Source organism: Micropterus salmoides, unplaced genomic scaffold, assembly GCF_014851395.1.
Source record: "Micropterus salmoides isolate LMB-PRFRI ecotype aquatic unplaced genomic scaffold, ASM1485139v1 Ms_hic_scaffold_10, whole genome shotgun sequence".
Classification (NCBI taxonomy): domain Eukaryota; kingdom Metazoa; phylum Chordata; class Actinopteri; order Centrarchiformes; family Centrarchidae; genus Micropterus; species Micropterus salmoides.
This window is the reverse complement of record NW_024040041.1, coordinates 2,265,354-2,281,007: the sequence shown is the minus strand read 5'-3', so window position 1 is coordinate 2,281,007 and position 15,654 is coordinate 2,265,354. Positions and strand designations below refer to the sequence as shown.

Sequence of the window (15,654 nt, the reverse complement as noted above, 5' to 3'; positions counted from 1 at the left end):
AAAGGGCAGAGTAACCATCTGGCATGTTTTTTTTTGTGGTTTGGGGCAACTTAGCAGGCTGTGTGTAGATAAAGTAGGTGTTATTTACAGGTTTTGATTCAGTTTTTTCTGGCACTTGTGTATTGAGTAGCATTCACATTAAATGACAGCTCATTATACAACCCTGTGTAAAGTCAGTCCAAATTATGTGAAGGTAAATCAGAATTTTGACTTACTATGAGTATATATTTTTTTTAATCCATAACTTCTCATCTGTTTATTTCTTTACCTGGTGGAAATGGTCTTCCATACAAAGTTACAGAACAGGAACATGTCACCTGTCAGCAGGTACAAGAACACACTTTTTCTAGAAGGTTATATTCGTTCCTCTCCATCAGTCTGCGTTCGTCCTATGAAAACAGAGGTGGGATCATGACACAGGAGTAGGCTGTTTGATTTACATGCACACAGGTAGGATCCATCCAGCGCGTCACTGGAACCAGGTGCGTCAGGTAGACTTTCGTACCCGGAAGGAAATAGACTAAAAACAAGCGACTCTTTAAAGGTAAGTTACCTGCAGTTCCGAACAACGTTAAATTAAAACACTACAGTTTTAAACATAGCGTTTTGGATTGTTGTGTGTTAAAATGTTAATTCTTTTGTCACATTTGGAACACTTGTGCGTGAACGAAGGCCGATACTATGATGTAATGATTTCGCCTAGCAGCCAACACAAAAGGAAGTGCGTTGAGTTATCTGGCGAATAGCAAGATCCAGAAAATATGTGTTTGTGAAGGCAGAGTCATGGGGAGCAACCTGCAGGAGCAGTTCAGCGACCAGTTCAACGATGTGGTTTCCAGACTGCAGTCCAAGCAGTTGTTCCAGTCTGACTGGGACATCGCCTCTTTTGCAGTCTTCTTCATCTTCATCGGTGAGTAAAGTGGAAGGAAATTCTGTAATGAATAACTTCTAAGCATCAGGGCTCAGATTCATAAACCTTTTTTTTTAATGAAGACAGATGCAAAGCAGAGCGTTTAGATTTTAAGATTCCCCACAACCTCTTCAGCCTCAGTACAAATCGTGGATGGTCTGGAGGAATCCAAATGAGAATCCTTTCAATCCAAAATATTTTCATACAGAGATCATACAGATTTTATTTACATGAAGGTGAAGTCGGTGTTCACCAGAACAATATTCTGTATTTCCTGTGGTCCACAAGACAAACAAAGACATTACAGACAGTTCACATTACTGTCTCAAAATGTCCCCTCTTTGTCTTTGTCACTGGATGCATGTCTTTCTTTGAGACATTCCTCCAGTGACCCAGCGGGGGGTGTCAGATATCTGCTGCAGCTGACTGAATGGTATTCATCAAATCTCCTAAAAGAGTTTCACAAAAAGTCCTGATTCACGTTTCACACAGCACCACAGAATAACACTCATGGAAAATATGAATAAAGGACTCCTATACTAAAGACAAATGTCTCCTACTGTAGAACTGCCCGTTTGGCCACAACATTTCATCTAGCTCACATGTGATAGGTGGCCTTACAGTACACAAAACAACCCTCCACTAAATGTCTGTGCTGTGATGTCCACATGGGCAGCATGGAGGCCCTGTCGTCCTCCCTATGTCTCTGCCTTTGTGTCCACCTCCCCCTCTGACCAAACCCTCACATGCAGTCTACTTTCACATGTTCCTTCTGTATGAGCATCCTTCCAGCTCCATAACTGCATCACTGATTATGCCGTAAGCAACAGAGGAAAACTGTAACATCAGCCTGCACAGATGTTATTTTAATAATCCTCATGTCCCACTTTGTACCAAAAGGTAACAAAGTATTAATGTTATTTGGAAGCATTGATTTAAAGCAGGGGGCAGACAGCAGGGCTGTTGTAACCTTTGCGACTATATTGGATGGTTTTCAAGTCAAGCCAGCACTGCAGCATGTGGTCACTACTGTAGAGTCACTGTTTTACAACATGTTGCACTTTCTAGGAAATGGAAATGTTTTTTCCTCATGGACTTATTTCTTAAAATGTTTCCATTGCAAAAAAATGGAATACCATTATACCTTTAAATAGCATTATGAGACCCTGCATCATTATTTACCAATTTTAAAAAGGGCTGGGCAATATGTAAAAATGATTTTTGCTCCTGAGTGAAAGTTGAAGAAACCAGACACAATAAAGCTCTAAACTCTGTGTGCTCTCTCACTGTTGTCAGGTATGGTTCTGCTGCTGGTCATCCTGGTCCTCATCCGCTGTTGCTGCTGCTGCTGCTGTGATGATGAGAAGGTAAACACGCATACAGGAGAGAACTGAAGGGACACACACACCGCTGTTGTAGTGAGGACGGGAAAGCTGAACACTCAGAGCTCGGATGCCGTCTCCTATTTCAAGTTCTAAAGGCTGATGTTTGGGCACACTGCCTTCTTCAGAATGAAAACCAACAGTCACCTGACTGACATTTAGACTATTCTAACTAGGACAGGTGTTTCAAATCAGAGATCTGTATCACTCCCTATTTACTCTCTCCCATTTTATTTGTATATCTCTATTCTGAGTGTCCACTATATAGTGCCTCAATGGAGAAAAAGTAGTGTCACTACTGTTTGCTAACAATGCCCCAATGTGTTGTATTTTTATGGATTGAGTTTGAAGAAACGGCCCAGTGTTTAACAGAGGGTGTGATTTCAGACGCAGCCATAAAGAGACCATTCATAACCAAGGAAACGTGTCCACAGATCATAGAACCAACCAGCCAAAGTAGGGAAATACAAGGGAGTTTATTCAATTAGGTAGTGAGTCCACAAAATACAAATCTGTATCTGAGCTCAACATACAGTGTTTAAATGGAAAGTTTGACATTCTTGGGAAATACTTTATTCACTTTCTTGATGAGGGCTAGTTGAGAAGATAATACCACTCGTGTGGTAAGTTTAGTATAAAGACAGAGGGAAAACCACTAGCCTGGCTCTGAATCCACGTCCTTACCACACTGGCAAGTCAACCTCATTCCCTATGTAGCAAAGACAGTACCATTCCGACACGTATTCCTGCCATTCTCGGTGCAGACATGTAACCACCTTAGAGAAAACCAAGTGATCCTGTTATGTAGTGAAATGACCTGAAACTGAGCGGAGGTCATTTAGGACTGTGTTCTGCTAACACCGGCAGTGTCATATCAAAGAAAATGATCCCTTTATGCTTCATCCACAGCCTCGGAGACAGAAGGTCGGCATAGAGAACATGGCTCTGGAGCCCTGACAGCTGAACTGCACTGATCCACGTACAGTGAAGGATGATGAAGCTAGACACAGAGCCTTATAGTTTCACCCCTGTGCCAAAGCAGAAATTTTAATTTTACTTGTCTGTAAACAACACATGCTCTTGTTCAAAAATCACTTCTATGGGGGCTTTATTGCTAGGATACCACAGAGCAGCTGGAAACACTGAGCGCCTCTGTAGATTAGAATGTCCCTTCTTCTTATTTTGTTTGTTGAAAGCATGTTAACATTTCAATGAGATGGTTTTACTTGGTAATAAATAAAAATAAAGTACTTAAAATGTAAGCTTGGCTCTGTTGATGTATTGGTGTATCCCATCTCATCATGCAGACACAAAAACATTTATGGAGGACAAAGTGCACCAGCTTATGAAGGCATAAATAATTAAACAGGAAATGAATGTTTTTGTGATGTTCTGAGGACAGCAGGAAGGTTTACAGGCCCCGTAAACTGCTGCCCTGCTCTCTGTGGGCTAAAAACAGCTCAGTCACTGCTTTTATCATTAATCTTTCACTCTTGTGAAACCCAGAGTAGCATTTGTTTCTGAATGAATATTACTGAGGATTTCCGCAACAAAATCCCTCCTTTGACACATCATCAGCATGTTTCTGTGCAGAGAGCTCAGTGATATGCCAGTTCTTCTTGCAGTTGTTCTTCTTCTGTTTACTCAATTTGCATTTGATATTTGATAAATACAATCTATTATATATATTTTTGAAAGCATTCTTACTTTACAGCATTTTTTTTATAAAATGTGTAAAATATATAAATAAACTAACAATGTGATGAATGTATTTTTTATTTTTCAGGACTGAATTTTATTGAATATTATTTTGATTTCAAAAGAGCAAGGGAAACATGCAGCAGCGTGAACATTGTTAGACATTTTTATTTGCATATTGAAAGTATCCTGATTGTGACGAGTCAGCACAAGCTCTGATACAGCTCTGTACTGACATGTTGCTCCTTTAAAATGGCCTTTACCCAGAATTCCTGTCAAGACAGCTTTGTGCAACTGACGAATTTACACATGTAGTCTAATAGTTTTAACTCTGACGAGTAGTTTGCAGTAATTAAGTACATTTACTCAAGGACTTTACTGACTGACAGTTTTGAAGTACTTGTACTTCATGTATTTACTTAACTTTAGTATTTTAATTTGTCTACTCCACCACATTTCAGTGAAAAATATACTTTAACTGCCCATTTATTTTACAGCTCTAGTTACTCCAATAGTTACTCTGCACATTAAAATGTTAATTTAAAACATAGATACGATGCATAGTTATAGATTACATTTGTATATAATATAAAAAATTATGTAGTTAAAAGGATCTCTGCCTTGACTAGCTAGGTACAAGCATTTAATGCTGCTTACACATTTATCAATATTCACTATATAAAATAATAATAATAATACACTGCTCAAAGAAATTAAGAGAACACTCAAATCACACATCAGATCTTGATAAACGAAATAGTTGAAAGACCAAAATCTTTGCTGTGCGTTGTAAAATTCATTGAGAACAAAATGACGGTCAATAGAAACCAAAATCACCGACTGACTGAGGGCTGGAAAAATCTAAATCCCTGTAAAAAAAAATGAACTCACAGCAACTCATAATTTGACCCAGGAGTGTGTATGGCCCCCACATCTGCACGCTCCTGCTGAGACAGAGGATGGTGTCCTCCCAGACCTGGATGAAGGGATCAGTGAACTCCGGGACAGTCTGTGGCACAACTTGGTGGCGTCGGACTGATGGAGTCTGTCTTCTGACAGTTTGGTCAGAAACATGCACACCAGTAGCCTGCATGAGGTCATTTTGTAGGGCTCAGGCAGTGCTTATCTGTGCCTCCTCACACAAAGCAGAGAACAACTGTCTGTGGCCACCGCCTGCCAAACCATTCCTTTTTTGGAGTTTGTCTTGCTGTTGCCTCTCTAGTGCACCTGTTGTCACTTTCATTTGCACCAAACAGTTGACACTGATTCACAATCGCTTATGCTTCCTAACTGTAGGCTACAGATAGATATCCCTGAAGTTTAACTGACATGTCAAACTGTGATGATTAAGTGTTCCCTTTTTTTAGCAGTGTATATATTTACATCTATATTCATTCAGAGATTGGGAGAGAGAGGGATAACAATCTCTATCTAGATATACAATATATTTCAGTCACTGGGGAAATCTACTGAATAATGAGTATTAGTACTTCTAGTATATTTTGCTGATAATACTTCTGTACTAAGATTTTGAATGCAATGTAATGGAGTGCTTTTGGTCAAGTCAAGCCAGAGTAAAAGTCTGAGACAGATTATGGAGGTAAGCATTTTAAACTCCTTTACCATGTGAGAAATAAGACTTCTCTTCATTGGGAACAAGAGTGAGAATGCTTTAATGTCACGTCTGTGGGGAAAGTAAAGATAATTGGTAAAAAGAACCAAAAGAAGAGTAATGCTCCATATTTGTATAGCGCCTTTCTAGTCTTTTTGACCACTCAAAGCGCTTTTTCACATTCATACACGGAGCCTAAGTGCTCAAACAGAAACTAACATTCAGACACTGGTGGAACAGCCACCAGGAGCAATTCGGGGTTCAGCATCTTGCCCAAGGACACTTCGACTCGCAGCCTGGAGGAGCCGGGGATTGAACCGCCAACCTTTCGATTAACCCAATCAAAAGAAGAGATTTTGAACACACAAACTATAGTTTTAAATGAGACATCTTTATATCTAGCGTTACTGCAGCAGTCAGCAAATTTCCTCAGGGAGAGTTCAACATGGACAGCTTATCGTTTAGAATATTTTTATTGCACAGATATAAATAATTTCCACATTTTAGATTGACAAACAATTAACAAAATAGATTATACAATAACACTTAGTGAAGTCATTTGTTCATGATTGGATTAGTGTTTGGTTCACAGGGAATGTGCAAAAAGTGTCAAATAAATATAAACATGGACAAACACTTGAAATCAAAGATTACATCAAAAGACGAGACAAGTAGCTTATCATTTAGACATATGTGTAGTAACAAACAGGGAATGTGTTGTCATTTCCACCAAATGGGGCAATGAACGAAAACCAAACAAACAAAAACTGTCCCAGCTCCAACGTCCTCTAAACTCTAATTCCACGTTAATGTCATGTAAATTTTACCGTAATAATTACCTGCTTGTTCATGTCATAATTATGGCTGGGAACTCATTTTTGATGATGTATAATACAGCATAGCACACCCTAATCTGCCACCTTGAGTTGCATTGTTGGTAATGTATTAGGTGGAGAGGGATGAAGAATGTGTGGAATAAGAGACGATTTTTCTGGTTCTGTTGCTTCGACGGTGGCCCCTTCTTTTAAACTGCCCATCAGGAATCTGACAGTGTTACAGGAGTGCAGTGATAAATCACAGAGTACTCCTCTGAAGTGCACGAGTTCAGCACGGTGTGAGGTTTCCAAACGTGTGAGGAGTGGGACAGCACTTTGTGACATCACATTAATTGGATAAGGTGATCTTGGATGTTGTTTTGTTTTATTTACTTTTGTTTCGCACTTCCACTGTCATCTCACTGTTAACTGGCTTTTGTTAGACCCTCCTTCAGAGTAAATGCCAACTTCTTTCAAACTCCACACTTGCATTTTCTAACCCAAACCCAAATTAAGGGGGTTCCCAAACCTGCGTCGTTCAGTTCAGACTCGTTTTCCCTCTTGGTACGATCGATTTGCGCAGATCTAAACAAAGCAATTGTACTGGAGTGCGGACCAAAACAACCCCACCAGGACTGTTTAGAGGAAGTGGTCCAAGTCCAGACAGAAATTAATTCTGAAGCAGGTCGTTTGAAGTGGGAACGTGATCTGACCCATCTACAAGTTGTACTCTGCAAGGTTTAGCTAAACGTCTCCCGTACCAACATCACTCGTGAGATATTTTGTCAGACTTGACAAAGCAGCTCCAGGGCTACAGAAGACATAATACACTGGCTTAATAGTGCTAACCATGAATACAACATTGACTGTGACATGTAACGTTGGTGGAGGTGAGAAACAAAGTAGGGCAATATTGTGAGGGACTGCAAAAAAACTCACTGTGACCTCTTAGTGCTGCTTGGTCTTCCAACCTTTAGTGCACAAAGTAGTGTTCCAACAAAGACAGTTTAGAAGATAACTTTGGAACAAGAACCAGATAAATACTCAGTACGTACCGAGGTGCTTGAACATAAGAAAAAATAATTCTATAATAATTCAGCAACAATCACATTCATTCAGTCAGAGGTTCAAATCAGTGCTATGGGATGCAACATCAGAGAAAAGTCAGTCAGCTGGACTAACACAACTGGGAATGGCAAACAGTGATATCAGTCTCCTTGAACTAATCATGCAACACTGAATGACTGGATGATGCGTACACACAAAAAGAAAAGCCTTCCCAGGATGTCCCTTACACTGTGTGGTTATACTTGGGCCTGAGCGGTCTCTGGAAGATGGACAGGAGACGGACTAGAAAGGTCTGTAGTTCCAGAAACTGGAGAAGACAGATATCTGCGGGGATGGGAGGACAGAGGAGCTTAGTTAGTATACACAGTTACAATTATCTCCCAACCAACCGGTCACAGCTTCAATAAACCTGCCATGCACTGTATTTCAGGCCACCAGCCGCCTTCACACAGTCACTTAGTCAGTAGTAATTTACATGCGCTAACGTAACATCTGGCAAATAGGTCTGGCATCGGGCCAAATTTTTTTCAAGCCATTACATGGCGGGCCAGAACAAAGTCAAATTATTTAAAATCCTTGCACACTTATGTGCACGTTTAGCTCAGTCGGTATAGTGCGGGACTCTTGATAGGAAGGTTTTAAGATCAATTCCTCCTAACTGCAGATATTTTTTTCTCCCTTATTAAACAAACTGATTATAAGGACACTTCTGCACATGCTCACAATAAAGCATGTGCTGCAGTGTGTGTGTGCGTTCCAGTGTTTGATCCGCATTCTTAAACCTACCGACGCTTATTTTCATTTCAAGAGAATCCAATCACACGCTTACTGACGGCTTTTTCGGAGGTGTGTCAAGCAAGCCAAAGACTCTTTTGAATGTCGTTCAGAACTTTTCAAAGTAAAAGTTCTCAATAAACTTGTCATAGAGCATTGCTGCAAAAAATGTCCTCGCGCTTTTATTTTGGAAGCACAATTGCTTTAAAATGTGTGGTCACCTTCCACGAGAAACACCCACCTTGTCCTTGAGCTGCTGACAGAGCTGCAGGGAGATGGTGAAGAATACCAGCGTGTCATTAAGCCAAGGCACCACACACTCCACCTTGTGAACGTGGCTCACCTCAAACCGGTTGTTGTTGAGCTCGCTGTGGATGAAAGTGTTCACAGCAAACAGCAGTGACAGATTAAAGATACACTCGCTGAATGTGGTGTAGTGCCTAAAAGAATTCCAGGATTTCCAGACTGATTTCCAAACTGGCCTGGAAAGCCAGGGGAGTATTTCTCAACTTAAGTATTATCAGTAACTATCGGTTTCTTTCCATTTATTATAAATAACTTCTTTTTAATGTATTGATTGTATGTATTATTAAGTGATCATGCTACAGAAAGAAAAGACATGAAGCAGGACTTACAACATCGCTCCAGGGTTATGCAACACCGAGCTTCCCGCTGGCTTGAAATTCTACCAAGAAGAGAGACAAAGCATGAAAACAGCAGTCCCATGATGCCGTGCGTAGCTTCATATAGTGTGGCAGTCACAAGTTCTGACCTTAGTGGTGTTGGCAGGCAGCACATGGAGCTGGTACACAGTCAGACACAGTTTGCTTAAGTTGATGTAAAAGTTCACCATCACATCCCCAGGCATGGGAGGAGTGAACATTTTCTGGCGGTGGAAGGACACAAACAGACAGGGTCAACAGAGGAAGAGGAGGAGTCCGGAGGCAGTGCGAGGCTTCATGCTGCACAAACTCCCATTTCGTCTTTAGGTGTGTGATGTAGCTGGCTCCTAACATTCCACTCAGATGTGGAGAGCCAGACCTGTGCATGAGCAGGTCTGGCTCTCCGTCTGCGTTCCAGTTCATCCCAAAGGTGTTGGATGGGCTGTGTGGAGGCCAGTCATGTTTTTCCACTTTTTTAATCTTTGCTTATTGCTTGTTAATTATAATTTTACATCTCCAGGCTCATAAAGAAGAGTATCCGAATGAAACTATGTCAGTCAAGGTTGGGAACCAGTGGTCTAAGATATCATGGTATACTGGAGCATTAACACAACATTATGTAAGAACTAGTATTTTTTCAGCTTAGAACCCTAAAGTTTCAGAGTGCAATTCACTCTCTCACCACTATAGTTCCAAGATGATTTACAGCATCCCAAACCAGCACTCTGACCTGAAATAAAGTTTCTGTACAGTAATCAGTAAGGCCACGCCCCCAGAAACTCCAGCAGGGTCTACGGTTTTTCCAACATAATTCATTTTGTTCACGGTTAGGATGTGAAGGATGCATCATTAGTGTGTGTGTGTGTGTGTGTGTGTGTGTGTGTGTGTGTGTGTGTCATGTTTTTCAATTTCAATTCAATTTTATTTATATAGCGCCAAATCACAACAACAGTTATCTCACAGAGCTTTTCATAAAAGAGCAGGTCTAGACCGTACTCTATGATGTTATTTACAGAAACCCAACAGTTCCCACCAAGAGCAGCACTAGGAGACAGAGGCAAGGAAAAACTTCCTTTTAAGAGGCAGAAACCTCAAGCAGAACCATGACTCAGGGTGGGCGGCCATCTGCCTCGACGGGTTGGGGGGCAGCTTACACAATATACACGCAGAGGTACAGACAGTAAAGGTGATCCCAGCAGGGATCACCTGAATACACACTAACCGAAGGGGACTTGTGTCACCGTGGGGACAAAAATCGTGACGCGGTCACAGACGCCTGTATAACGGTGTAGCAGCAACACCGTGGCAAGCTCACCTGCAATTGCTGAGCCATCCGTCACAACATTTGGCAGTTATAGCTCCCGCTCAACAAAATCACGACTGGTCCACAATGGCGTAACGAGCTTCCTATCAACATCAAGACTGCTGCTCTTCTGTTCAGACTGCACCTTGGCCCATTAAAAAACTAAAATAAACACTTTCTCCATCTCTTTTTTCTAAATGCAGCACTTAAAGCAGTTCAGCATACTTGATGAAGCTGATGTTCTGATGATTCTCGCTATTTTTGGATGGTATCCCACATGGTTAAAATTAATTTATTCTAAGTCACTTTGCATAAAAGCATCAGCTAACGTTTGTTGCTAGATGCAGCGGCTGGTAGTTCCTTCAAACTTTGCTACATTTTTGTTTTAATATTTTTATGTATATAAATGATTGTATAGGCCTGTATCATTTCATTTTGTGTTACCCTATTCTAATATAAATGTAATACAACATTGACTGTGACATGTGACATTGGTGGATATCAGAAAGGGCAATATTGTGAGGGACTGCAAAAAAATTTAGCCTGAGGTTCAAATCAGTGCTGTGGGATGCAACATCAGGGAAAAGTCAGTCAGCTGGACTAACACAACTGGGAATGGCAAACAGTGATATCAGTTGGGCTTTGACTGTCTCCTTGAACTAATCAGACAGATAGGAGGAGGCGGAGCAGGCCTCAAACATGCATCATCAGTCATGCTCTGGCCCTCAGTGTGTGAGAGCAGTGTGTGTGTGTGTGTAATGTGTACTGTCTTATGTCCTGTACCATCAGACCGCTGGTGGCCAGTTCAGGAAGCGTCATGGAGGCCGGGGTGGTGAGGCGGTTTCGTGCTCGCGTCAGTTGGAGCATCACTGCATCCATGAGCTGCGGCAGTCACAGAAACATGAAGCTAGTGTAACTGACACAGTAAAAGATTGGAAAGGCATCCATATTCAGCTCCGTAGGGACTGGAGCAGGATGTGGTTTCCATGAGGAAATGGAGGACAGACCTTATTGACCTCAGCCCCTGTCTTGAAGTGGTAGCTCTCATCATGGCTGCTCAGCAGCTGGAGAGCCTGGCTCACATGGTTCCTGGCATCCTGGATCTGATGGATGAATGGAGACATTTTGTATTTAAAGCCAAGATAATAAAGTATGTCAGAGTGTTTTAGACATCAGCTGTAAAAAATACATGGTGAAATGTGCCAAAAGGTGGATGAGCATTCTTATGGAAGCCTATCTGCAGTGGGCATCAGGCTGTGCTGTCGTAAATATACTGAGCTCTCTGACAGGTGACAACATTGTCTAGCCCTGACCTAACATACCTTTAAACCCTACTCTCAGCTTAACAAAGAGCAGACACTCTTAATCAGGCCTGATCTACATTGCATGTGCTTAGGCTAAGCTGCAAAGGCTGTATAACCCCAGACTGTATGTTACCATATAAAATAATAAGTAATGATTACACTGCATCGTAGCCTATTTACATACTACATTTGAGATACCTCCAGATGAAGTCAGCCAACCTCTGAACACATGAGTGCTATGTGCCGGCTGAGATGCCTAACCTGACAAGTGATCCATGCGTGTATAGTAGGGCTGGGCGATATGGCCAAAAATGTTATCACGCCAAAAAAATAAATCATCATTCGATACTGATAATTATCATGATAAATGTTAAATCATTACTTCAGTCAAAGAAACCAGATGGTTAATTGAACATTTAACATTTTTTATATTTATAATCGGGAAAAATTGTATTGCGATAATTATTGTTATCATTTATCGCCCAGCCCTATAGTTTATAGTTAATACGCTCATGGTTAAGACCACCACTGATGGAAAGATTTTAATGTAGTTTCACACTGTCTCACTCAAATTGTCCATTTTAGTGGACAAAACAATGGAAAAACTTCTTATGAGAGAAATAAAGTGAGATTATTCTCAGAGCTAACGGCCAAACAGAAGTGTTTTTCTCTGTGTTGTTTCCTGGTAGTGTCGCACTCGGACATACTGTACCTGCTGCAGCTTCCACTGCTTGTCCTCCCTGAACTGAAAGTGCAGCGCCTGGCTGCTCTTTGCAACCTTCAGGTTTATGTCCTTTTAAAGAAAAGCAAATCATTAACAAGGAACACGTCAGCTTAAATCAATGTTTCTTTTTCACATAAGGGGAATACATTCTCAATGAGAACCAGCCAAACTCACAGCCTGAGTCAGAGTCTCTCCCTGCAGAGTCAGCACCCCCTTGACTTGATCTATGCTGCAAAACAACACATCACATTTTTATTTCAACATCACCAGAGGAACAATAGGAAGGACAAACGAGGCTTTAGAGTGTTTGAAGCACGGCACCTCATCTGAAGCATTACAACACGAAGGAAACGACAAACACATTCATTCTGTGTCTGTTTCACCCACCCACCCACTTCCTCCACAGGGAGACGTTGTTGTGTAAGATGTACTTATTTCACTCAAGAACCACTGTATTGCATTCACTATGGCCATGGTAACTGTACACCATAAAGAGTTAAACTTTCAAACAAAATGCAGAGGTATTACGTTGAGCTGCCGAGGATGAAGTTTTCCTGTTTGAGCTGACTCTCGAGGCCCGGTGACGGCATGGAGAAACGTCTCGATGCCTCCTGTGGATGGCAGAGAAAACCTTCTGTCAGAACCAAATCTTCATCAGTGTTGTGAAGTAACTGCCTGCAGATGATGAATGATGCAGATGCAAAACAGACCTTCATGCGTAAAATTGGTGGAATGGCCCTCAGCCTTACATCCAGCTATGTACATGAACACTTAAAGTTTACCTTGAGGACATCCTGGAGCTGCTTAAGGACAGCATGCACTTCTTCTTTAAGCAGCCAGTTGAATTCCTCCTCCTAGCAAAGAGAACAAATAACACTTTAACTCCTACACAGTTATTAAAAAAACAAAATGGAGGTGGAATGTCAATGGATGCCTCCACAATCTCAAAATTATCTTCCTGAGGTGAAAGAAGAGTCCTCGGTCTCTCCATCAACGAAGACATAAAGAGACAGCTGAGGACTACAAGTTCAGTCAGTTAGTGGACTATGCTTGGAACACCCTGCACAAGAAGACTCAGAGCCGACTGTACTTTCCGAGGTGGTTCTGGTTGCAATAGCACGCTCCACATGTTCTAGCATTCAGGAAGACTTCCTGATGAGCTTGCGGGTGGAACTAGATTCTCTGGTGTTGTTGTCAGAGAGAACAGAGCATCATGGACGACACCTCACCTTCATGTCTGTCTTGGTGAATTACAGATTAGCTTCAGCTAAAGACTAGGGTTAGGTATCGAGAACTGGTTCTAATTTGGAACGGTTACCAAATTTCCAAGAACCGTGGATTGGTTATGACACATGCATTTCAACTCTGCTTATCGGTTCCTAACTTTTAGCAATTTTTAGTCCATAAAAGTTGCACTTATCTGCCAAGATCATTTGTTACACAGTACATCAACAAAGCATGAAAAAAAGAGTACTTCTGTTTCCGTTCCTGGACCATGGTGGGCCACAGTAAACACTCCAAAGTTTGGCTTAGCTTCACTAAATAAGAGAACAACACAGGAATCTGAAGGAACACATAGTGTGGTGCTCTCCCAGGTACACTGACGCCCCAAATACAGCGAACACTAACAGTAGCAACGTCTCACGCTCAGGTGCAAAACACAGGTGAGCCTCACTTTTTATACTGAAGGGAAACAACGATGTCTACAAATGATTCCAATATATATATTTCTTAGATACGAGTCCCAGGAAACGCCCCTCTAGTACAGAGACTCCTTTCACTTCAGCCATGAAGGGGAAGATGAGCAAGGAGGAAGAGCAGGGACATTTGTGGTGAAGGGGCTGGGATCAGAACAGATGTTCAATAAGAAGTGGAATCGATAAAATTGAAACGTTGTTTCCCAACCCTGCTACAAAAGGACCCCAGCAAGGTGTTCCCGCTGCTGGACACTGACACTAACAGAGATTCTAAGTATGCACGGTTCTCTCTCAAAGTCAAACTCAACCCCTTACAGTAAACTTCTAGTATTATTCCACTGCTGTCAACCCTGTTTTGTGCATTTTCCATTCATACTTGTAGAGCTTGTAAACAGTAGCAAAAATAGTCAACAGATGCACTTTTCTGAACAATTTTTTCATAGCTTGCATTTTCAGGCATGTCAGTCATTTGTACTTTGCACCTCTTTTTGTTCTACACCCAAGTGCAGTTTAATACAACAACCCTGCAATAAAGTTTTTTGTTTAAGAGGTATTTTCAGGGCAATGCGATCCAATTTAACAGCGATGTTCCGACTGTAAACGACTTTGGAACACTAATGACCATTTTCAGAGGCGTCTGTCTTCATGCGGGTTCCAGCTCCGGACAGCCTCTGCTCGCTGCAGAAAATGAATAGATGAATGGATAGTTCGCATTTCATGTTACTGAATTTAACATTACACTATAGTTTCGTGTGATTTGCAGCAAATACAGAGCAGTGACAGTCAATACAGAGGACAGTTTTCAAGTAAACGCTTGCCGAGAAACTGAGTTCACTTAGTTTCCAGTTACATGTCATGTTCGGCTATATGATTATTTTCAGGGTGACGACGTGTTTCTCTGGTGTTATCACACACACACACACACACACACACACACACACACACACACACACACACACACACACACACACACAGGCTCACTGTCAACATCACCAAGGGGGGACGTGGGTGCGTCTAGCGCGGATGCTACTGTCCTTGTCGGCTAACAGCAGCTACTTCACTTTTCAAATAGCAAGTCCGAATGTCGACACACGCTAATGTAACCGAAGGGTCAGTCAGCAAACCGTTAGCCCCACAGTGTCCCTGCCCACACGCAGAGCAAACAGAACAGCGTACCAGCACGGCTCTCTCCACCTGACTGGCAGCGGACATCTTGGGCAGCTCGGACAGAGACCTCTGCGGGTTGAGCATTTTGCGCAGCAGACAGAAGCAAACCGTCGACCACCAGCTTGAAACACTGTCCTCTCCTTGGAATGAAGATGTCTCACGACGTTAAGTTACGCACTAGCGGAGGGTATGTTCCCTTCAAATGCTGTCGGAAATAATGCGACCGCTCAAATGCGTGATTCCCATTCAGCGGCAAAGACAAATGAAAGAATGACCAAAGACGAGTCCCGACAAGTAAATACGAGACTGGGCGTGTAGATGTGGAAGGTAAGTTGTTTTCAGCTACATGTGGTTTAGTCTTTCATCTTAATATTCATTATTTTGTACATGCAAACCCTCCTCTTCATTCAGCCAATGGGCCACAAAGCAGTCGCGCGCTGCTTCTCATCTTAAAAACATTCAAAAACAAATCCAAGCCAGCATAAATATGCTGACTGATGTTTTGTTACTAATCCCGACCAGCATACTATAATGAGGG

General features: G+C 41.8%; 2 protein-coding genes across 3 annotated transcripts; one reads left to right on the top strand and one right to left on the bottom strand.

Annotated features, from left to right (window-relative positions):
• The first annotated feature begins 387 nt into the window (after positions 1–387).
• Positions 388–3,554, top strand: smim22 (small integral membrane protein 22). 2 transcript variants are annotated; one of them, XM_038739379.1, is made up of 4 exons: positions 388–544; positions 776–910; positions 2,207–2,277; positions 3,202–3,554. In XM_038739379.1, exons 2-4 carry the CDS (start codon positions 784–786, stop codon positions 3,247–3,249), a joined length of 246 nt encoding a protein of 81 aa, XP_038595307.1. In that variant the 5' UTR covers positions 388–544; positions 776–783; the 3' UTR covers positions 3,250–3,554. The 2 variants fall into 2 exon arrangements, with proteins under 2 accessions (XP_038595307.1, XP_038595310.1); XM_038739382.1 differs by having other exon boundaries at positions 416–544; positions 780–910.
• Positions 3,555–6,056: 2,502 nt separating this feature from the next.
• On the bottom strand, positions 6,057–15,348 carry rogdi (rogdi atypical leucine zipper). The gene is made up of 11 exons (XM_038739376.1): positions 15,126–15,348; positions 13,035–13,106; positions 12,781–12,863; positions 12,427–12,481; positions 12,241–12,321; positions 11,232–11,327; positions 11,008–11,106; positions 9,032–9,145; positions 8,895–8,944; positions 8,501–8,627; positions 6,057–7,809 (listed from the first exon to the last, which is right to left on the bottom strand). Exons 1-11 carry the CDS (start codon positions 15,198–15,200, stop codon positions 7,768–7,770), a joined length of 894 nt encoding a protein of 297 aa, XP_038595304.1. The 5' UTR covers positions 15,201–15,348; the 3' UTR covers positions 6,057–7,767.
• Positions 15,349–15,654: the final 306 nt, after the last annotated feature.